Source organism: Sabethes cyaneus, chromosome 1, assembly GCF_943734655.1.
Source record: "Sabethes cyaneus chromosome 1, idSabCyanKW18_F2, whole genome shotgun sequence".
Classification (NCBI taxonomy): Eukaryota; Metazoa; Arthropoda; class Insecta; order Diptera; family Culicidae; genus Sabethes; species Sabethes cyaneus.
In genome coordinates, this window is record NC_071353.1 from 98,629,420 (window position 1) to 98,654,647 (window position 25,228).

General features: G+C 36.8%; 2 protein-coding genes across 2 annotated transcripts in view; both read left to right on the forward strand.

The window, feature by feature from the left end:
• LOC128734146 (protein tweety) overlaps positions 1 to 17,169 on the forward strand; it is a 33,092-nt gene extending 15,923 nt beyond the window's left edge. The window contains exons 2-6 of the mRNA XM_053828189.1: positions 5,007 to 5,492; positions 5,544 to 5,926; positions 5,983 to 6,255; positions 16,751 to 16,858; positions 16,920 to 17,169. Coding sequence (XP_053684164.1) covers positions 5,007 to 5,492; positions 5,544 to 5,926; positions 5,983 to 6,255; positions 16,751 to 16,858; positions 16,920 to 17,169 — 1,500 coding nt within the window. The remainder of the gene's footprint in view (positions 1 to 5,006; positions 5,493 to 5,543; positions 5,927 to 5,982; positions 6,256 to 16,750; positions 16,859 to 16,919) is intronic.
• A 93-nt stretch (positions 17,170 to 17,262) lies between these two features.
• Positions 17,263 to 18,366, forward strand: LOC128746002 (AAC-rich mRNA clone AAC11 protein-like). Its single transcript, XM_053843056.1, has one exon. It carries the CDS (start codon positions 17,263 to 17,265, stop codon positions 18,364 to 18,366), a length of 1,104 nt encoding a protein of 367 aa, XP_053699031.1.
• The last annotated feature ends 6,862 nt before the right edge of the window (positions 18,367 to 25,228 follow it).

A 25,228-nucleotide genomic window follows, 5' to 3' on the forward strand; every position in this document is an offset into this window, starting at 1 on the left:
TACACACACACAGAAAATGCTCAGTTTTCGAAACTGAGTCGAATGGTATATAACATTCGGCCCGCAGGACCTTCTTTCCATTTTCGGTTTTCCAAGTGATTTCTATACCTTTATACTATATATTTATATAGTAGAAAGGCAAAAACGAGATCAAAATGTGCATCTCTTGATTCAAAATCCGTACACTTTTTTATGCCTGATTCAAAATCCGTACACCTGTGACTCAAAATCCGTACACCATGTTAAAAATCAATCAAGGTCCGCATAATTTTGAATCTAAATCCGTGTAAGCTTGATCGAAATGAGTTTAAAGTTTGTGGCTAAATTGTTTTTCTTTATTTGACTGATTGCTTTAAAAAATATGCTTTTCTCGATAATTGACGCATTGTATTTTAGTCCTGCTCATCTAAGCGTCGTTCACACGCACAGTAGGAACACTACAAGGAATCAATCTTTTTGTTTTTAAGCCAAATTATGGGTAATTGTTTATTTTCGGTCGGAAAGTTAAAATATCAGGTTTGGTACTGATTAAATATTGCCTCTATCCATCCCACTTGTAACAAAACCTCGTTTGTGTTAAATGTTCTTACATTCTTTTCCTTATGCCTCAGGAAATATTAGGCTTAGAAACAAACTTTTTTAACATTTTAGAGTAAATTAACTTCACTTATAAACAATATATAACATTTTTTCTTGATTTTTGTTGCAAATTATACGGAAAGCTGAAAAATTGCACAAAAGACTCCGGTATTTCGAGAGTACCAATACAATATAGTAGCTCTTATCGTAGTGACTGGAACTTAAACTATCTCGATGCTTTTATTAAGGGATTATCCACCATGTATTATCGTAATTGCCATCTTCCAGTTTATCGACATATATTTAGTTTTAGTTATTTCCATTTTGTTTGGCAAAACATAGAATAGAGTTGGATCACTAAGGATACTACACAGGTGTACGGATTTAGATTCAACTAGGAAAACTGAATCAAAATCCGTACAGTACTAATTATGATGAATAAATATTATTTCAATGCCATAATGAATGAAATTAAGCTGTAGAACGATAAACACCTTTAGTTCAAATTGATTTTCGGGATTTTAAATAGGAAAATCACTTCAAGTGCGCTTTACACTTCATTTTATTGGAAGTTATTTTCTTAGCAAATTGCTAACAACACAGCCAATTTAGAGGGAAATCTGATAGGCATTAACGTTTTAATTTTTATTACTTGTATTTGATGGCCTACTACCTATATTTTGACATTGACGTAATGCTAATAAACCACGGGTCTAGGCCTATTATTAATATTTTGCATTTAGACTTTTTAATACATATAATCAAGCAAATTGTATTAGGTGTACGGATTTCGAAGCTGTACGGATTTCGATACCGCATGGTACTTACGACAAATATTTTCAAAAATTTCCGGAGTTGTTTACGTATGGATGTAAACAAAACCACATTTCAAACTCACGCTGACGTCAGTTTGACTGTCGGATTATCGAGTCAAAATTCGCTAATCCGGCTATAAATTTGTTGGATTAGCGGGGTGGTACTGTAGTTGGAAAGTGCATAAGCACATTATTTGACTTAATGCAGCAGGTACCACGCGTCGTGGAAACGTGGTTCCGAGAAACTGCACTTTCGGTAAATCCGAGCAAACCATCTATCGTCTTATTTTCAAGACGTAGACATACCAATGGAGTTTAACTGGGGTTAACTTGGTATAATCGCTATCACTTGTTCACGGCAGACAATGTTTCAATGTGACGATTATTGAAATTAAAATATCTGCGGCACCGGCATAGATGCCATTTCACAGATTTTTTCACACGCATAAATTTGGGGCCCTATCATTTCCTCCGCAATATTTAATTTTTCTAGCGTATTTTTTTCTGTAACATACATAGTTTATAAAGTACTTTAATGATCAGACACGTTGGTAGAACCAGAACTCACAGGAACTCACATAATTGGTGGGTCCCAAATTTATGCGTGTGAAAAAATCTGTGATTCTGGCATCTATGGCACCGGCACCGCTCGTGTTGCCGTTGGTGGTATAGCAAAATAAGGAATTATCAAAGCAAATAGCAATCAACGAGAAAGGGTAGGATTCTATTTAGTTCTCTTGTAACTTTGTTATAGTAGAATAAATGGAATTTTCCATCGACTTTCTCGTCGATTCCTGAATTATACCAAGACTTGTTCGAAAATAATTGGAAATTATTTCAACCAATCACGAAGCGACAATTTCTAGTTAGACCGAGTTAAGAGTTATTTTCAATTTTTCAATGACGCGCCTTGAAAATCAATAGTTTTCTATATTTTCCAATTCGATTTTCCGATCGACGGGTGTAAATATTTTGGAAATCTATAGACCAAATCACCATACCGTCAATTGACAGATACTGGTGCCCATGTTTACATTTTGGACAATTTTCCTTTTCGTTTATATCGAATGTAGCGTGTGCATTTAACATTTTACAGGCATAATGGGTTTTCTAATTTAGTCATATTGCTGTTTAGCAACAAACTTGCCATTTAAACAGCTGAAACTTTGTTGGACTCTGCAGTCTGTTTGTAAACAAGGGCACCAGTAACTGCCAGATGACGTCACCTTGATTTGGTCTATTGAAAATTAACTGAATTATAAGCCGAAGTGTGAAAACGCGTTACTACTTTTGATGACGTCATTTCCAACAGCCAATCACGAAGCGAGAATTTCTAGGTGGACAATGCTCCATTATATCCAATTTTCCAATAGTGCACACTTAAAAATCAATAGTTTCTTGATTGGTGTGGATGCGTAGAAAATTTTTCGATCGATTGGTGCAAAAATATTGAAAATCGGTCGGAAAACCACTTAGCTATTAGCGCTCAAAACCTATCATTTTTCGTGACGCTCGTATTTTTCGATTTTTTGGAATGGCACCCTATCTCAAAACTTGCCGTAAGACGTAGTCCTACGTCAAAAATCAGATATGTTTTGTATTTGTAAATGTATATTTCGTTTACTATTGCAAATTATCCTCAGGACTTGTATAAAATCGACTAAATTTTATTTAAAGTTGAGGGTTGGATACGAGACAACTGCATTACGGATACAGTCAACTTTCGCTAATTGCACTGAGCTCTTAGCCCACTTAGTGAAAGACTTTCGTTAATTGGGCTGAGCTGTCGAAATCGAGGGCTACATCGATTGTTTTTGTCGCAATCGTCGCAGAAAGGTTTATAAAAATATATACCTTTATTAAACACGGAGTCCAAGTGAAACTTAATCTTTTCGCTGTGGAAATTTATTTCTAGATTGTTTAACAAGTAAAGAGTAATTTCATACGACAATTTCATACCCCAATTAACGGGAGCCCGAATAAAGCGTAGCCCACTTAAAGATAGCCCAACGAACGTAAGTTGACTGTACGTGAAATGCCAATCTGAAGTCTGATTTACAATGGTACCGGTAGATAGATTTACAATGCAGCGGTAGTTTTTAAAGCTTTGCAGTTGACATGAATGTTTTCGATATACAGAGGAAGTGACGCATAGCAAACGATAAATTGAAAATCGAACAAAGTGGTTGAAATTTTAATACAACGACAGTACACCGCTCGTGAGAAGCCATCTAGTGACGGTTAGAATGAGAATTTTTAGCTGCCCGTATACTGCTTCACGGATTAAGATCGAATAACATTAATCATCATCTACCGACGGAACACAACACCGATTCTAAATAGTTGTATACATTTTCATTGCAAAACAATGGTTAAAAAATTCACAAAAAAAATATTTGAATGTATGATTCTTTCCTGAATGTGTACATTTTCATACGCATTACCCGATCAGATGATTCTAACAAGAATATTACAGGACACCATACGAACCATTGTTTTTCAACAGATGGGGTTTTTCTAGTGATAGTAAAATCAAAATTTCTCACTTATCTGTGTTTACCTACCTGGAAAACAATCACTAATCATATTTTATTTGTGGTACAGGTACTCTGTTATATTTAATTTTCATGGCTTCTGCCTAATTTTGATAAAAAACAAACTTTCCCTATACCTCTCCGTTTAGCATCTTACTACCATTCATCCGAGAGTCCGGAAAAGTGATTTGATACCGTACGAGAGCCAGGAGCTGAATATATTGCGACATTTCAATTCGAAAAAATTAAATTTTGCAACATGAACGCAATAAATAAAAACAATGTTTTCCAAATATTTATTGGTTCAGGTGTCAAACGTTATATTGCGATTAGCGATAAACACAAAAGAAACTGAGATGCATGAGAAAGTAATGTTACTGCGTTGAGTAAATTTATTGTCGCGCAAAATGTAGCTGTTTCCGAAATGTACAACATGCGTTACAAAGTAACGACACCTGTTGTATTCAACAGGGAAACATTGATAGTTTCAAGCATACTCTCACGCATGGCGCATGATGAAACACTAGCACCAACTTCTGTTATTTATTAGCAGAAACTAGAGGCGGTGTCCTATTGTAGCTCCGGTTGATATTTCTATAAAAATGTGATAGCCAAACTTGCGACACAGGAAATATTTTACAAAGATTCTATTCGCTATGTAAGCACATATCTTGTACTCTCATGGAACTGCCATATGGAAAGTTTGTGAAGATTTGGTGCAAAGTTTTGTCTATCCTTTTCACTCTTCAACAAACCTGTGCACACTTCACACTTCACAAATAGAACAAACTTGGGAAAGTGGCAGCACCGTTTCACGCACATAGCGAATCGCGTTCTGCTACACTTAACACGCGTTGTTACATTTTAGTTAAAAAGCGGGCAGAATGCTGGTTTTTGTAACTTATCTTGAAATAAACTAGATCAAATTATATCATAATTTGATATGTTTGTGATATGCCTAGAGTGGGTTTTGTTACAAATTTCAAAACGTGTTTGTTGATTTTATTTTATTTTTTTCTATTCTTTAACGTGGTAATTGTTTTCACTAATAACTATATTGTTTCCTATCCTGCTACAGAGTCTGGGAATCCTAGGATCGATACCGGCTGCGCTGTTGATTGTGTCACTTTTCGGGCTTCTGCTGTATCTTTTAACCAGATGTTGCGACCGTAAACCCCGTCCGGCGCACTCGATCACCAGTCTCAAAGTAACATTATCGATAGTGACTGTCTTGTGTTGTGCGGCTATCGGTCTCGGTCTTTACGGTAATGATGATCTTCATAACGGTCTACTGGAAGTGTTACAAGCCGGTCGAAAGGTAGATAACGTTGTGTCATCAGTACGCAATCAAACTTTTATTCTGGAGAACACTTTGACTATGAAAATTCAACAACAACTTACCGAACTGGAAGACATATTCGATGCTAAAGCAAATAACCAAACAGCTTTGGCACAGCTCCAGATGGCACTAGCCATCACCAAAGGCAATGTAACGATTGCCAAAAACGCAGCAAATGATATCCGTCGGCCACTGGTTGGATTGACTATAACGGATTTTTTATCGGTAATGTCCTGAAAATAACATTCTTAATCATAATTAATAATTTTATTCCAGAAAGGAGATCAATGGGAGCTAATAAGGTGGCCCGGTACAGTTGCAATTCTGGCTCTGTTGCTCGTTCTTTGTGCGGTACTGCTTGTTGGCGTAGCACGACACTCACGTTGTGCATTAATCCTATTCAGTGTTTGCGGACTGTTGGCAGTTACTGGATCATGGCTCATGTCTGGTTTGTACCTTTCGACGTCAGTTGCTGTGGGAGATTTATGCAACGATCCTGCTGACTTTTTGGTTCATCAGGCACCAAATGAGTTGCCATCTGATATCCTATTATATTACACTCAATGTGATGTTGCACGCTCAAACCCTTTTACTCAGCGGCTTCGGGAATCACAAAATGCAATCAATAATGCCCGAAACGCAATGAGCATTGTCTCTAAGTAACCAAAGCTTTTCTCAAAAAAATCGAGTGCATTCTAATCAAAATATTTTTTAGAATCTCTCCAGTGCTGTTCAAGAACGCTGGACTTGGACCGAAGCTGGGTTCTGTTAACGCGGATATTAAACTGTGTGAACGAATCTTGACGGGTCTAACGGCACTGGTGGACTGCAAAGCAGTACACTACAGTTATCTCAATGCAACACGCGGATTGTGTGAAGGAGGACTCCTAGGGCTTGTACTTATGCTTATTGCCAGTTTCATGGCTGCCATATTACTGACTGTCATGGTTTGGGTTGATTCGCACACATGGATTTACATCAGAAAGAGGTATGTACATAGATGTCAAATATAATAAGGAAATTAAGGCTAAGCTCACCCGAAGGTAAAACGAGGCTGGTGTTTTTGTAAAGTGGAGGAGCATTTAGTGAGAAGAATGGTAAACTGGGAAATTGCGATATGAGGTCAAAAATATATTGGTCGTTCAATATATTTTTCTTTACCATTCTTCTCGCAAAACGCTCCTACAATTTACCAAAAATTTTACGTTGAACCGCGACAGAATCAGAGACAACTAAAACGAGACTGGTGTGTTTTTGGTAAAATATACGTTTTATAATGTGTGTTAATTCCAAGCATAGCTTCGCTTAGCATCATTACATTTTTGCATTTTTCACCATCTAAACTTATTTGATTGGAATTCATGTTTTATTGTGAGCATATTTTGCATTTAGACCATTGCAAATCATTTTGAAAGTTTTTGTCAGAGCCCCACCCCCCCCCCCCAACCCTTGGAAATAGGCTTGAAAAATCGGGGGGCAAAAAAATGGATATGAGTTAAATATTTTTATAAAATCAATTGTCTGTGGGCTCTACAGCCTGAAAAACTCGAAAAATGAGTATACGAGTTGAGTTAACGCTTCTAGCATGAAATAGTAATGGAAATTCAAACAGCGGAATTTCCGAAAATCGGCCAAAAAAATTATCTTTCGTGTTTGTCTTTTTTTCGTAGATTTTTGCATTGAAATTAACAACGTATATATTAAAAGCAAGAATAGATTTAGTTTTCACGTTTAAACTTAAAAAAAATGCCTAAAGTCTATTTTTTTTGCTCGATTAAAAAATTCTCTTTTTTTTCACCCCCCCCCCCCCCCCCCCCCTTCAGTGGCCCAACACTGGAGGTACAAAAACTTTTTTAAATATTTGTAATGGCCTTATTATCAGACACATTATATGCTCTAGTCATGATAAAGTATTAAACATATCACATAGGTATAAATTTCTCTTTAAATACTTTAAAAACATCAACAGTGCCGCTGATGGAGCTTTGTAGGTGCATTCTAAAAATAAATAATTTGCATTGAATATTGCGTTTCATCCGGTGTGACTAACGGATTATCCAAAATAAAAAAGAAGAATAATTTTGCCTGGTCCTAAGTATTAGAAAAAAGATAACGTTAAAAACGGGCATTTCAACAAAACACAGCCAAAGAAATACAAAAAAAACCTGATTTAATCCACCTATTGGTGAAAAGAACCTTTGTTATACGGTCTTACTTGCTATTTGAGATAGAAATCGACACGTCTTCGGAACATAATTCATCTATTAATTAACGTTGCATTGTGCGTTGGTTTACATAAAAATTTTGGAAATTGAATAAGCTTACAAAATTTGAACAAAATAGAAGCACTTACAAATTTTGATAGTTCTTTTTCTCATGAAATTGCTGAGTAAGTTGTTACTAATGTGGGTAAGTGCAAAGTAAGTAAGTTGTAAGAAGAAATATTATTCTTTAACATATACATTGCGTAGTAAAGGTCTAGTTTATAGGTTTTTGCACTATGCATAACTATGCATCAATAAAGTTTTCTTGAAAAAATTTCATCAATTTTTATTAACCTTCGGTTACTCACGCTGTTGTATTCTGAACAACATGTGTAGGATTTTGAATGCCATATTTACCAATCGTTGTTTAACTAACGTATATTTTTCAATAAACTTGTTATGAGCAAAATGTCTGAATTATTCAATGCAATAATACTTTAAATTGTTAGGAAAATAGATCAGCATAAACCGACAGCACAGAAACGAAGCAAGCAGCATGTGAGGTGTACCGCTATTGGCCCCAACTGGAATTTTTTCACGTTACTTCATATGGAAAAATGGTGTCTGTATGTGGCAAAACTATCAGCAAATGTAAAATGTTTAAAATGTATCCGTCAGTTGGTAGCCGAGTGATTCGGGGTTAAAATCAGGGTATTTTTATAATCAAAGTTCTACAGTTCCAAAACAAGCAAACATAGAGGTATACTATTTTCAGCAAAGTTGTGTATTTTTACTATTTGTATAACTTTGTAACACATGAAAAAATCATACAACAATTGCAAAAAGAGCTAAAATAGAAAAACTGATTTTACAAATACAGAAACAATAAATAAGATTTCTCTGTCTTCGCTGAAGAGATAGAAGGTTACAGTCTTCAGCAAAATTTCTTGTAATAATATGTTCTAAAACTTTGCAGAACACATCAATGTGTTATATTGAAACTGAAGAAAAATAGTTTTTTTCACTTTTAGGGGGATTAATCCAAATTTAAATTCTACCAGATGATAGAGCATTCAATTTCAAGAAACTCTTTCAAAGGTTCGATAAACTTAAAACCAAGTTTTCCTAGTCAAAACTCTAGTGCACACGTTTTCTTTGGTTTTGGGCTATTGTGCGCGCGAGTAACTGTGTTGCAAAAGTTGGCGCGAGCGTTCGAGGATTAATATCTTTTGACCGGTAAAACCAATTCTTATGAAATTTTGCATATATATTCGTAGTGTCAAAACCTCTCGTTTGATATTAAAATAATTGAAATTAGGTAAATTATCTTGGTTAAAATCATTATAAATTATTGTTAATTTTGGTGTGGTGTATACAATTGCTTATAACTTTCAAATTAAACGTCCAATCCAAAAACCATTCAATAGTGATCTATCCGGCTATATTACCTGCCAAATAAAACTAATAGCGCATAAATCGGTTTGGCCATCTCTGAGAAACAGGCGATCATTTGAACCTTATCAAAAATGGTTTTTTAAGGCTAACTTTTAAACTACTTGTTCGTTTTCAATAAAACTTGGTAAAAAGTTTAGTAACAGCAAGAGCTTTCGTTTGGTAGTAAGATCGTTAAAATTGGTTGCGTAGTTCAGGAGAAACGCGTGTCACGTAGTTTTCACATTTTTGCTTATAACTTTTAAACGAAACGTCGGACCGCAAAGCAATTCAATAGTGGTATACTAGACAATAATACCTTTCAAACAAAAGTAAAAGCGATCAAATCGGTTCAGCCATCTTCGAGAAACAGGCGATAGAAAATGAGCTGCACATACACACATACACACATACACACACACACAGACATTGCTCAGTTCGTCGAGCTCTATCGATTGGTATATGTGATTCGGCCCTACGGGCCTCGGATCAATTTCGTGTTTTTCGACCAATTTCTAAACCTTTGTTATATAGTATAACAAAGGTAAAAAGATGATTGAAAACATAAAATGTTCTCTTTTTTCTCTGGTTGTGTTTTCTGTACAAAATTAAAAGTTATAAAAATCTTTTCCAAATAGTTTGATAAGCTATTATATAACAATAATGTTACTTAGGTTATTAAGCTTGCGTCGTATTTCATTTTTCATCAACATTGGCGGGTTGAGTTATTATTAGACACAAAATTGCGCCCTTCTCTTGTCTATTGTAGTCAATCGCCGAATCAAAAATTGTAATCTAATTCGTTTACTTGCTATACTTACAAGGCACTGCTCGCTACGTTGTACGTCCGTTAGTAGGTTCTTTACCCACGATTTTCAACGTGGGTGTTCGGGAGAAGTCTGCGTTCCTATGGAATAGACCAAACTCATGTTTTGCTGTCTTGACTTTATAATGAGGTCAGGAATAATTAATTTTTTTTTATTAGTTTTTTACAATTCCCATTGCTTTAAGGAGAAATTAGTCGTTATTGGTTTTGTGAATTTCAAAAGCAGTTTTTTTGTTTGAAATAAAAATTAAGGTCATGAAAATATATGCACAGGGATCAGATTGGCAAGAAGAATGTAGTGATTACAGTTCTAAAACCAAAGCTTTTGTTTTGAGCCCAAAAATTGCTTCCGAATTTCGAGAAGTTAATGGCTAGCCACTTCTCAATTAATATAACATCTAAAGTACCTTGGGGATCTATACTGGGAACGTTCCCAGTTATGTTAACATTACTATGTTTTTCCTTATATATTAACAATTTAACGGATATGTTGAAATTTGGTACAATACACATATACGCTAATGATGTCCAAATATAATTGAAGAGATAGTGAGATTCTTGAATCATGATCTATAGAGGATAAATCGTTGGTCACAGGATAACTTATTACTTATTAACGTAGAAAAAACCAAGGCGATGTTTCTTTCCAGGAATAAGAATCATAATTTGTTACCGATCCGAGTACCGTTGACTATGTTGATAAGTTTACTAACCTTGGTTTTATTCCAACCTCTGATCTCGATTGGGACAGTCATCTATGGGTCAATCCATCACAAGTGAAGTGAAGAAGAAAATTTGGAAAATTGGGATCAACTATCAGCGATTTCTATACCAAAATCTCGACCAACAATTGAAAAGGGCCCAAGTCCAAAGCGTAAACAAACCGAGTGAGAATTATTTCTTGCTGAATTAGCATAGGAAAATGACCCCCTACTCGGTTTGTTTACATTTTCGGCTAGGGCCCTGATCTTACGGATCCGGAAAATTTAAATGTCTGTCAAAAAAAACTTCAGATACATTCCATTTGCCAGTGTTTGCGAAGATGTTTAACCTTTGTATTTGTTCTTTGAGCTTTATGTTAGACTAGCTGACTCGACAAACTTCGTATTGGGACAAATCAAACTTTGTTGTACATAAATCGTAAATTTCGGATGACTTTAGTCACAATCTCGAGTTTTGCAAGTTTCTGAGGAGTTCGTGGATGGTTTAACATACAAATTTTCCTCCACTTTAGTAGAAAACAACTCCCCCCATTGCTTAGCCTGATAAAATAAAAAGCGGGTAGTATTTAAATATTCGCCATGATTATATAACATTGTGTCGAATACCACTTTGCGGAAGATCTCTGCGGGGGGGGCTGCCCTCTTCTTAAAGTGGTGAGGGGTCCTAATTCACCAAAATAATCCTGCTTCCAAAAACCCAAACACGCTAAATTTGGTTCCATTTCCTTGATCTCTCAAGTTATGAGGAAATTTGTAATTCATTCATAAGGGATCACCTCCTCTTAAAGGGATGAGGGGTCATAACTCACCATAGAAAAAAATCCTGCATACTAAAACCCCCGCATGCCAAATTTGGTTCCATTTGCTTGATTACAGTCGTCTTTCGCTGGTTGGGCCACCATCTCGGCCCAACTAGGGAAAGTGACTCGTTAGTTGGGCCAACTGACAAAAAGGAAAGATTTCATGAGGGGTGCATGCATCGTTTTTTGTTGGTGTTACAATTTTGTAAAATATCGAATCGATATTGAGCTAATATCGGATTTTTGTTTGTTTGAAGCATAAAATGAGATGTTTGTTTTGAAAACAGGTGTAAAATGGACATAAATATACATATATATATAATTGAGTTGAATATATTGCTACGCCAGATATCTAAAGAAGGATTGCACTAAGAAACACTGCAATAGCTCTGTACTCTACCTGCGCGAAGCGTGCCGTATACAACAACTACTTTTTCAAAAAGACCTAAGTATGCTGATGTATTAAAGCGGATTTGCATAGCCGTAGACTTAGCCGAGTTTAATCATTCAATACGTTGAGAACAATGTATCGGAAGCTACGCGACTTAAATTCTTTGAACTAATCGAAGTTTGGTAAAGCGAAATGGATAATTTGCGGATGTTTTTAATTAATCTGAAAATTTCAAAAATTAATTATTGAAAATTAACGCGAATTACAAGTTGAAACGCTTTTGCTTACCCCTTGAAAGAATTGACGAGTGATTGTCAGTTCTAACTTGACAACCAATTTTGACATCCAGTTTCGTTTTAGTTGGGCCATAGCCCAACTAGCGAAGGCCCAACTAAAACGAAGCCCAAGTCACAGACAAACAGACGAGACACTCGCGTTAATTCCATCGTCCATTCAAAAACAACTTATTTTTCAAAAAAAGCATGTTTCGCAACATGTCCACACCGCGGCGCTCGAGTGTTGCTTCGAGTTTCCAGTATAAAACCATACAAATGTAAAAAAAACCTACAGTTAAAACCCCGCAAATGTAAAAAACCTACAGTATAAAACCCTGCAAATGCAAGCTACTCCACAACATGCATTACAGAGGGCGCTAGTGTGCAAGCAAAATGTGTAGGACGATGGTTTTTGAAGAATTTTCTTCTATGTGTCATGTCAGTTCGTCAGTGCCCAAGTATTAGAGGCCCAACCAGCGAAATTCGACTGTACATCTCGAGTTATGCAGAAATTTGTGTTTCATTTGTATAGGAGCCCCCTCTCCTAGGGGATAGAGGTGTCTCTAACTATCATAAGAACCTTCTCTGGCTCCAAAAACCCCTGCATGCAAATTTTCACGCCGATCGGTTCAGTAGTGTCCGAGTCTATAAGAAACATACAGACAGACAGAAATCCATTTTCATACGTATAGATTTATTTACATCACGGCATGCGAAGATATTACGATAATAGTAATATAGCTCTAACAGTGGTGCCCAGGCACAAGCATGGTGCGGGTCAAGTCAGACCGCCCCATGAATGCCGCGGGTCGCGATAATCTCTGGCGATTCCTACGCATACCAAAATGTAAAATATGCGGCAGCAAAGACCATTTTCTAGAAATCACCACAAAATTGAAACCGAAAAGCATTCAGATCCACAACATGCACGAGGCATTACGACTAAACTGAGGGACTCCTGTTCTATTAAAAAATTACTCATGAGTCCATCATCCCTCAGGTCAGTCTGTGGGGCGCACGAATTGTCTCGAAGGCCATCACTTAAGATATTGTACACAAAAGAGTCATAGCCTGAAACTGAAACAAATAGTTTTTATGCTCGCATTGGGTTTTATTTAAATAACTGAATAAAAACATTATGTTCACCGTGCTGGCAAAATGCCTCTTGCGTGAGTGACTCTACAAAAACTCAAAATTCAGATATTCACAATTAACCCATTATGTCCTAGCGTATGATATATCATACCTCGTCTTCAAAACCTGTTTACTGCTGAATTTCAATAGTTAGCATTGTTAATATATCACTACAAGAGAGATAAGACATCAATCTGATGTGTGTGTGATATAATTTGTCAGTTTTTTTCATTTCATCTGTATTTTCAACAGTGCAAACTTGTGATAAATGGCGGAAAAAAAGTTGAAAAATGGCGAAAAAAACTTTGTCTCCAAAACGCATGAAAAAGTCTACATTTAGTGACGAAACATTACCTGACATGTAAATTGGTATTTATATGTAAAGTCTATCACAAAATTCGATAAGAAATCTGTAAAAAACTTTGTGATTTGTTTGTTTGAAACTGAGCTTATGAAATATTAAACCTGCGATATTTTGGCCTTGAAAGCATTCCAAATTACGATTTTGTGTTTTCCGACACATTCGAGCCATAATATAATAGATTACAAAGTTTCACTTCATTTGGTCCAAATTTAGGTATACCCGGGTCATAATGGGTTAGGCGGTTTTTGAGTGCTTTGTCGCCTCTGTAATCGATAGTCTCTGTAAGTAACTCTGAGCCGTCAATTTTCTGCCGCGAACCAATTCAAATGAGCGGCACGTTGATATCGCGACGAGCAATCGAGACGAGCAGGCGAGTATAGCAGTCGAGTCAAACAGTTGAATCAAACAGTCGAATCAAGCAGTCGAATCAAACAGCTGAGTCGAGCAGTCGAGTCGAACAGTCGATTCCAGCAGTCAATTCAAGCAGTCTAGCCGAGCAATTCATTCAAGCTGTACAGTCATGCAGTACTTTATCTTCCACTAAAATACCAGGGATTTGATGAAACAGCGACCGATCTGCATAGTAGGGATAGTGTCCCGTTACGCTGAAATGTGTCTTATGTGAATATTTTCCATCCCACTTTTCCCGTACTAGTTACGTGAATTCAGCGTAGTTTGCATTAGTATGCGTGCATTTATGTGAAAATCAGATAGATGTTATCTGTTATTTAACTCCCTGTAGAGAAATTTATGTGTTTTTTCACGTGGAAAGGATGTGTGGATTATTTTGCGTGTATAAAGTTATAACGGAGAAAACTTGAGAATTAAACATTAAATAACACAAAAAAGTGTATTCAAAAACTGATAGTTATGTTGGGTACTGCTTTCACATGTGGGGCAAGATGGACACCACTTCGGGGCAAGTTGGCCCTGGGTAAACATAATAGAAATTCATCAGAACAATCCATTTTTTCTAAGCATTTTGAATGTTTTTGTTTAACTTTACCAAGCTTAAGGCTATAACAAAATATTCATACAAAATACAACTACATGCAACGCAAAGCGAATCTTGTATATTGAAAAGCTTGAACCAAAAAAAGGCCTTAAAAGAATGAACCACTAGCTCGCGCGTCTCTACGGCGAACCAAGTATTCAGAAAATGGTTAAAGCTGGACGGATACGTTGGGCAGGACATGTTGCTAGAATGCCGGACCAACTATCCTGCAAAAATGGTTTTCGCATCGAATCCGGTGGGAAAAATACAAAGAGGGGCACCGCGAGCGAGGTGGCAAGACCAGGTGGAGCGAGATCTGGCGAGCACTGGGTGCCCGCGGAACTGGAGACCAGTTGTCATGGACCGAAACAGATGGAGAAATTATACTGCGCAGGCCTTGTCGTAAGACGTTAGGCCAATTAAGTAAGTAAGAAAGGCTTTTTAAGGAGCTCGATGATATCTCGGCTTACCCGCAGGATATCCATGCTTGCTTGTGCCGATTTCAGTGCCCTGCGATTTTTTTACGAGACACCTTCGTAGCCTTTTCCTTCCGACGAGCGGCGTGGCTCTTTCCGTAAAAAAATTCCTCTCCACCGTAGTCGGTCCTGGGTTACTCGTCGCCAATCCGTTGAGCGTCTCGAAACACGCCGTCCGTGGGAGGCGACATTGTTTTCTCTGGAGCCTCTTCCCACCATTTGGTTTTCGACGCATTGCTTTGTAACCTAATCCTCCTAGTCTCCGTTTTTAGTCTGGCGTAGATTGCCTCCGCCACTGCAATGTTTCAAGTAATGAGGTCGAGGTCATCTGCGAAGGCTAGGAGATGGCTACTCTTGCTGCCGATCGTTCCTCTCGTTTTGATCCCCGCTTGCCGGATCACACCTTCAATAGTGATATTGAATATAACATACAGGACAGTACACCCGCTTACCGCAACCCTCTGCGCGATTCAAACAGACTCGAGAGTGCCTCCGAAATACCCAAATAACACATCACTGTCTCCAAGGTAGCTTGTCCAGAACACCGTTCTCGTGCATTATCTGCCATAGCTGTTAGTGCTCGACTGTGTCGTATGCTGTCCTCAAATCCACGAAAATATGATGCGTGGGCACGTTGTACTCCCGACATTTATCGAGAATTTATCGGAGAGTAACTCACCTGGTACTACCCTACGAATTTCCTTGCTATTGGGGACAGACGACGTGACAAAATCTGGGAGAGTACCCTGTAGGCGGCGTTGACCAGCGTAATGCCTCAGTAATTACAGCAATCTAGCCGATCGCCCTTTTTGTAGATAGGATAAATCACATCTTCCATCCACTCCTCCGGAAGTTTCTCCTCCTCCCAAATTCTTGAAATCCATTTTGCCACGGAATCAGTTGTTCACAGACAAAAAACGACGCTCAACGTCCGTTAGTTTCAAATCATAAGGGACCCAAGTTCCTTGATTATGAATTATTTCGAACACATGTGACCGCTCAAAGCTTGGCGGGTAACTCCTAACGCTAAAACAAGCTCTTCTTACATTCTTATCGAGCAATATCTCCAATTCAGCGTCCTCGAAGTTTTTAACCTTTCTACGGGCGGTGGAGGGTCATCAATGTCGAAATTATCATCTTTGAAGCGACGGGGTTTACTTTGTACAGCATGATTCTTAAATTTTTGGGGCCCTCGAAGCGCTTTAGCCGCTATTTCCGCCACCGGCTAAAATCGCCACTTTCCGGAAATAGCGATTAATTTGAGCTTGGCTCCGAATCGTCGTCGAAGAAAAATGTTCTTTCCCGAAATTTTTCGCGTTTGGGATTTCGGGAGTTCAATTTTTTGCTTCATTCCCATGGCCTTGAGCCATTTCGAACCGACTTGCTGCGTTACATCCAATGATGCTGCCAGTTCATTTTGCGGTTGCATTCTCAAATATGGCGACTTCTCGACAGGTTCTCTGAGCAATACGTCATCGCAAGCTGATATAAATTTTAGCATGAAGTAACGAACGATAATGAAGCTACGGTAGCCTTGAATCTACTATACTAAGATTTGAAATCACGACCATTCGTTCGTCAAGCAAAGTTTGTTATCTTTCGGCTACTGCCCTTCAGTTCACTCAAGAAGGAACGATGTTTGATTACTCCTGTGATTACAATAATGGACTGGTAGGTTATGCAGTTGACTGTTTAAGTCTCGGCTTCAGTGAAAAATTGAAATAATCGTTTTTATTGGCAATAGCACGAGACTCCAGTGTTTCGTCTGTTAGTTTATGGTTATAGTTTTGTCTAACTTATGCTTATTAATCAATGACTAAGATGCTTTTCCTGAAATATGTTAAATATACAATTCATTTGTTATAGGAACGATTATGCTCAAGTAGAAGAACAATCATACGTATCAGCCCATCAACTTCAATCACAAAACCATCAGAACGCAAATACGCGAACAATGCCACATATTCATAAAGGGTATAATAAGACCGTATTTCTGAATAGTTGACTTACTATTAACTAAAACATTTAATTTCAGTCCACCGGTGATCAGCGGTTCACATACATTAGCGCATCCAGCGCGTAATCCTAAGCATGAAATGACGCCACAACAGCAAGCTCATATGCACCACCATCATCAAGCTATGATGCGACCAGGTGGAACTCATACCCTCGGACGTTTACCTTCTCATAACAATAGCCCAACTCATATGCATGGACCAAATAATGGCAAATATGCCACCCTGAGCAAGCACTGCAAAACTTTGGATGCTAACGATTTTTACTGAAGTTACGCCGCCTGTAACGATAAGAAGTTTCACCCGCCGAACATACAACATTATCACACTCTAAGCCATCAGCAACAACAACAGCTAATGCAAATGCAGTTGCAGCATCAACAACAACAACAACAACAACAACAGCAACTTCTTCAGCAACAGCAGCCGCATCTGGCACCAAATGCAAGACATCATCAGCATCCAGTGAGTCATCCAAATCACACTATGACTATGAATCGAAAAATGATTGAGCAAAGTCACTATAGCGAAGATAATCCGCCGCCACTGCCGCCTCTACGCAATCCACAGAAAGCTCTAGACACAGTTCAAGCAATACCAAGTCTGAACGACAGTTCCGTGAATGAGCGAGATAAGCAAATATACATTTGTTCCACTTTAAAAAATCCAAACAATCACAAAACGAACAATAATACTCATAGCAGTAATAGCAGTAACGTCAATAACAGTCAAACAAACACAAACTCTAGCAGTAATCACAACAATGGGAACAACCCATATGGTACAATGAAATCAGCTACCAATACCGTTAAAAATCAAACCACGTTCAATTCAACACCATCAACTACAACAAAGCCACTACCATCGATTATTAACACACCATTACCGGCTATTCCAAAAAATGCCCAGCCATTGGGCCCAAAAGACGAAATTTATGTTAAACGTAAGTTGATAGACCAAAATAGTAAGTTTGCAACATTGAAAGCGATTCCCCTACCAAAAATAGAGGCACTTGAAATTGAAGCTCAAAAGAAAAAAACTGCCCAACTGGCACAACAGCAACATCAGTCCACTGGTACAGCGAACGGAGATGCGACTAGCACCCAACACAACTTACCGCCACCTCCCGTGACAACAGCCATGAATGCCATGACCGCAACCCAAATCCAATCTCTACCCCTACCACTACCGCCGCCTGAATTAATAGAAGAGGAACCATTGCCTCCACCACCACCACCGGTTGATCACGATGGACAAATCGTCGATCACGATGATTCCACAAATATGAACAATACCAAAGGCGACACTAAAGAGGTGATCTACGCTACTAAAACAATTACTAATACTCATGCAAATGGCGCATCAAATGGCAACAACAGCGGAACGGTTGGAAACGCCGCTACGAACCCAACGAATACGAACAACAATAGTGATGAAAGTAGTTTCTATGCAGTTACTGAACTTTAAACTCGTTAAATTAGCATGACTTCGAAACAGGGTGACTGAGATACAGAGCGTTAATTCGTTACAGGCGGAATACCAACAACATGTTGGCAGCAATGATAGACATAACAGTTAAATGCAGCCAGCAAGTTTATGGAATTTTGAATAAACATAAGATGACGGGAGCATCACCATTATTGACTAGTATTATCGAAAACATGAGCTCCCCTTCCATTACTATCGAACTAGGTTTTAGCTCAATAGACAAAAAACCACTTGAAAAGCAAGACTTTCAACCACAGAAAAGAATATGATGTGTATATATAGGTTACTCAGGGTAGTTTTAGTAACTCTGAGAACCATAAACAGTATATTAATGTTAGCAAAAAAACATCAAAAACAATGATCATGGACATTTTGTAAGGATGCAATGACATTCAGTAACAGTAACAAAAAAGAATGTATCCTCTATCGTCATCACCAATCATTATTTTCTTTTAAGTGCACCATATGAATCAGTGTCTATTTCATACACATTCATGAGATAATGATCTCGTTTGTAATTGGTTACCAGTTAGAATGGACGGATAACATTGAGCCATATATTATCACGTCGTAATGATCTACGCCAAAGATTTGTTCTAGTCCAAGAGAAATAAATGCTCAAATAAATGCTGAAACATTTTACACATTTTCCACACGAACAATAACAGAATAAGAGAAATCAATAGTAGAAAATCTTCTTACTGAAACAATCGAATATTTCCCGTTATTTCAGATATCTCTTCTCAATTTTCCTTTTTCATCTAAAAAGTGATTTTTTTCTGTTTTAAATTAACTCTAGACAACAAGACTAACACAAAACAACAAGAATAACTTATCGCCGAACAAAAATAACGATAAAATCCAAGTGAATCCAAACTAACTCTTTTTGATATGCATATTAATGTATTAAACGTAACTCAGAAACAGCAAAAGACATACCTACAGAATTTCAGCAAAGCCATTATCTGCGTATTAGGAAAAAGATAATAAAAATTTTGTAGAACAGCGATGAACCAGATGAACAGCATTGTGAAAAATTACTTAAACAAAATATTTAATTAAATATATTAAATGTAGAGAGGTAACTAACTGTTGTACATGGTTATTTTTTATTTGCGATTATCATTTATCTAATTAAAACCAAATATATTGATACTTTAATGAAGCAGCATACTATATCATAGATATACCAAATATACAACTTCTTCGACAGTGGCAGAGCAAGCAAAAAGTCACGCCACTATCAATAAAAATGTATGCTGACATTACCCACGGCTAGAGGTTCAAACATCTGAATGTAGAATCCCGGCTGAACGTACGTTTAGTTACTAAATGATCGACACCACAATACGCATTCTAACCGCAGTGTGTTGAATGCTACTTGTAATGTTACATGAAAGGATAGTAAACGAAGGAATTTGTGCAGCCTAGCAAAAGTTTTCATTAGAATATAGTTGATGACCATTCGCGCATGATATTGAGAGCATATTTCAGTGGAAATCATCTAAACATAATAAAAAATAATTATGTAGAATTTCAAAGACTTCATGCGTAATTTAAAGATAATAAAATTATAAACAAAAATAACGTACACTGTCTTATTCCGAAATTTGCGACCAAATACAGAAAACTGGATAAATTAGACAGGTAAAGAGGTGAGTCCGATGTAGCTCTTCAACGTAAACAATCAAAATGAACAGCTTATAATTTCCACATACGAACCAGCTGCAATTCGCGTATGTCGAAAGCTTTTCATGAATTATAGTTACTCTTTATAATTTGATGTGATAAATCTACACCTTCGTAGCACTCAAAAATATGACTTTGTTCAAACAGACATCTAAAAACACAGTCCTATAGGATTCCTCATTATCGATGAGCACATGCACCCCATCGTATCGTTAAACCTCAATTGATCAATCAAAAAATCAACGCAATCTGATCAACCGGGTACAGGTGTACCCGCTTAGTAATTCCATGACAAAAAGTGCTCCGATTTTGCTCAAATTTTGTATGTTTGTTCGTTTTTTGAAAATTTATGGCATATATTTTTTATTTTGCGCTTAGAACGGGGGTCCCGTTCTGACTTAGGGTGGTTTAAAAAATCATCACCCTTACCATGACACCTTTTTAAAAAAAATTCATAACTTTTGATTCACTTGACCGATTTTAATAATTTTGATAGCAAATGAAAGATATGATGATGAGCTTTTAAGAAAAATTGTAGCCCAAATCAGCTTTCTGTGAAAAATATTGGATCGAAGCCCAAAATTTTGTTTACTTTTAAAATCATTGAATTTTAGTGTTTTCATGTTGTAATACCTAAAAAGATCCCAGTTTTTATATTTTGTTCTGAAAGTTTTTTACATAACATATCAAAATTTTAAAAACGTATCTTGTTTTGTTTTGGAGATATTGTCAATTGCAAGGAAAATTGTACCATCCAAAGTGCGATATCGCTCATAAAAGTGCTATTTTGCATTAAATCCTTTCAGTATCTTCGGTGCACTTTTTCGTTATCTTCCAAGCAATAAGTGCGCCGAAGAGACCGAAACGATTTAAGTTAAAATAGCACTTTTATGAGCGATTGCGCACTTTGGATGGTACAATTTTTCTTGCAATTGACAATACAAGTTTATAAAAAAAATAGTCTCAATTATTTTTAGGGCCACCCTAACTCATTAGGGGGTATCCTAAGCGCAAGATAAAAAATTATATAAAATTTTAAGAAAAGGAACAAGTACGCAAAGTTTGAACTAAATCGGGGTATTAGACTTTGACGGCCCAAAACTCAGGATTCACAAAAAGGAAATGGTCACATGCAGCGTGATTGTTTGACTAAAAAATTGAAGCAGTAAAATATATCTTTATTAGACAATGCATTGCTTTATTTCCTGCTTTAATCTGTAGCTCACAAACCAATGCCATGTGTGAACAATACTAACATATGAAATGAGGTACGATGAATTTATTATAGGGATGGGAAAACTATCATTAACTACTGATAGTTATCAGTAAGCAATAATATTATTTATTTATTTATTTATTTGTACATGTACACGTAAGGCAAAGCCTTTTCAAAATGTTACAACGAGACTGCAGGTTGGTTTACTATACTTTTTTTTCGATTTAAATTTATTCTTCTTATTGTTGTGTTTCCTCTTAATAAACTTAAAAGTAATACTAATTTGTGCTATTGAGCCATGCAAGCAACTGTCATTTAAAGACTATAATATTCGAGCAAAATTTGACCGATGTTAGCAGCAAGTTCCAGAGAACAATGCCTCTAACAAACAGTGATGAACTATAGTCCCTAGTGCTATGACGCGGCACGGAAAAGTTTCTAGAAGGGTATGTTGCTGTTTCATTTTAATTGCCTATTTTCGTCCTATCCAACACAAAATAATTAAAATATCGGCATTTTTATGCCACACAATGCAAAACTAGTTATTGCCTAATATTTCAGTTTGTTGTCTATCATACGTGATCAATCAAAGTGAGCTGAGATCTATTTAAATGCTTTTTATCATTAAAGAAGTCCTACCAGCCAAATTTCCTACGTTTTTCCGTGCGACGAAGAAAAAAATGTCGACTAATCGTTTTAATTTCCGTCATTCATAAATGAAAATAACTCACGCAAGGCATTGTCGTAATTCTACAGCCAGGAAAAGTTGCCTGAGCTGCAGAAATTTTGCAGAATAACATTTGTCATGCCGTCCTACACAAATACATGCGCGTTAGCTTCGTAAATGTTGTTGTGGTTTTTAATTCGGACGATGAAAAATGTTGATGGACGTATTTTAAAACGGTATGACGAATTTAAGAAATAAAGTCAGTTGCGTAATTTCAATAATATGCTTTAATAATCACTTTTCAGTGATTTCAAAGTTTACGGATCAGAAGGTAAGTGTGTTTTAGTCAAATCAGCACAAGAACTTTTGGAGTATTAATTAAATCCATCCAACAAATGATGAAAATTAGAATGGCTTTACTTACTACGACGGAATTAGAAATAAACCCTACGCAAATTCTCGGTTGCAAGTTACTAAGGGGCCAACCATATACCACGTGGACAGTTTAGAGGGGGGTGGAAATGTCCATGCTTGTCTACGGAAGGGGGGAGGGGGTATGGCAAATGTCCACGTGGACAAGTTTTTTTTTCACAGAAATGTTGAATTGATTATACATATTAGCACCATTGATTAGTGATTGTTTTTAAGCACAAATCTCGGGTACTTTTTCATTTCGACGTATCTGCAAATGAGAGATTCTCTTCGTGTCTCCTCTCTTCCGCTGTTTACGGCGACACTAATGCATTAAAAACAAAATTTTCAAAACATTTGGCTAGCTAGTGACTCCGGCAACCGATTCATGCAAAACTGATGTCTCAAAATGCATTAGACTCACATGGATGTAGACGGGGGGTTGAAAATAGGTATTTTTCAGTCCACGTGGTAGCTGGACGGCCCCTAAAGAGATACTCTGGTGTTTTAGTATGCTTTATCTTGAATATAGCTACACAGGATCTATACCTGTAAAAATCCGAAAAGTTACAACCTAGCAGAGACTTATGCAAGTGAGAAACGTGGGAATATCTAGAAAGATTATACACGTACCTCGCACATGCATTTAAAGTCATACGGAATTTGTTTAAGAGTCCTACGGAAGAATTAGCAAACTGCTATTTTATTGATATTTACTGATACAGTTATGTTGTCCCGTTAGAAAAACCAGTTTGAATAAACTTTAGGTCGATAGTTACGTATCCAACTGAAATCCAACATAATCCAATCCAGTTGGAATCCATTACAATTGGGATCCAATCTATTCAATCTAACTGAATGTCAATCCAATCCAATCGCTACTCGCTCCAATTATAGGTTTCAGTTTGGAATAGGAATCTAATAGTAATCCCTTGACCCATCCAATAGTCCAATTGGAATCCAATCTAATTCGAATCCAATCTAACTGGAATTCAATTCAATCCAAACGCTCCAATCCAATTGTTATCCAATCCAATATAATCCACCGAAAAAAGAATTACGTTAGGTGCGTTAGTGCAAGCTAGAGTTATGATAATTAAACAATCGATTCTTTTAAGGATCACACAACGAAGAGTTTATTATATTTTCTTGCCCAGTTAATACCATAATAATACAGGCAATAAGGGAAAAGTTGCTCTTTTTGCCGTTGCGGACGACCAACAAATTGCGGGAATAAGTTTTCTGGTCACGGGCGACATTTTCTGCCACTTCCAAAACGTTTGCAGCTTGTAAATGCTTTATTATCAGTGTTCTTTTTTTGTAAATTGCAGAAAATTTTTGCGCAAATTTTTCAGCTTTTTGAAAACTCGCGCGTACCGTCTACCGATTACCAGAGGAAAAGCACTATTCAACGTAGAAACAGATCATGAAAATTTATTTACTGTTTGGTTTAGTGTGACTTCGATTCGTTTTAATAAAATAGATTCAATCAATTCATGCAAATAACTCCGAAAACGGTTGAAGATTGAACGTATACAATGTTACTACTAGGATAAACGTTGCATATGTAGGTTGTATACATGAAGAATCGTATTATTACATACTACTATTGCTACAAAGACACTTACGTAGTCCTCGTCGTGTCTTGTGCACAACCACTCAGATTTTTTTGTGACGTTTCACTTTTAGGACATCAATTTGGACTATTTTCAATGTTTAAAGATAAACTCGCTTGGAGGGGTGACTTTATACTTTAACAAAATTGTTTACTTTCAGGACATCATAAAACTTGGATTAGGTTGAATGTTGAAACGATAACGTCGGTTGATGAAAAGTGGTGGTTTTTACCTCTGGCGTACTTCCCAAGCACAGATATCAAATTGGTATAGGTTTAAACGTCGTAAAGAATCTTCGACCTGTTGGTGCAGGGAGTTTCTGTCACTTGTTTGCAAAAAACGCATTCAAACTTTGATGACGTTTCTTCCAACCAATACGGATGCTAGGATTTCTATTTAGATAATGCTTCATTGTTTTCAATTATCAATAGTGACACTTACGAATTAATAGTTTGAGCCGCAGAAGATGTTCCTATCGATTGGTGCAAAAATATTTAAAAACGATCGGGACACCGCTAAGCTATTATCGTTCAACGCCTGACCACGTTTTGAAAAAGTTTTTCTCTGGAATGACACCCTATCCAACCAAACCTTGACGTAAGACGTAGTCCTACGTCAAAAGAACACCTGTGCTTTAACATACCGCAGTAATGTAGTAAGTAATGATGATGGTAGTTCCTTAAATTCATGTATACACTGTTTGTGAAAAAACAACTCATTTGTGATGATAACTTTGCAATAGAACAAATAAAAAGAATCATATAGAACCTCCAGGGATTGAAATAGGATAGGATAGGAAAACATTTTCCTGTTTTGATACCTGAAATAAGGAAAATGTTGTATTTATCAAGTAATATTGTCTGCCGGTTACCTCAACTTGTAATAAAGGTGTTTATAATGTAATGATATCAATATGGGTCAGTTCAGGTTTGATATTTTTGGAAAACTTTGCGAACAAACTCCGTCTAAATTACAGAAAAGGATATTAGGATGTAAATAAACTACTTTCGTGCTTATCTTAAAATGGAGAAAAATTTATATGGACATCTTTTGGTGTATTTTCCTATATGGCAGAGTGTTTTCGGGTGAACATTCGAAGGGTTTGGTGTATTATAGGCTTTTTATGTTATAGGTTAACCCCATTTTTGAAAGCTTCACTTAAGATGCGCCTTCAGTTTAATTTTGCTAACGTATTAACTTGGAACAAACTTGAGGTTAATCATGTACAAACGAACACATCGT

What these genes read in the sequence shown, in the direction of transcription:
- LOC128746002 (XM_053843056.1), top strand. Translation starts at nt 17,263, where the DNA reads ATGCAGTTGCAGCATCAACAACAACAACAACAACAACAACAGCAACTT.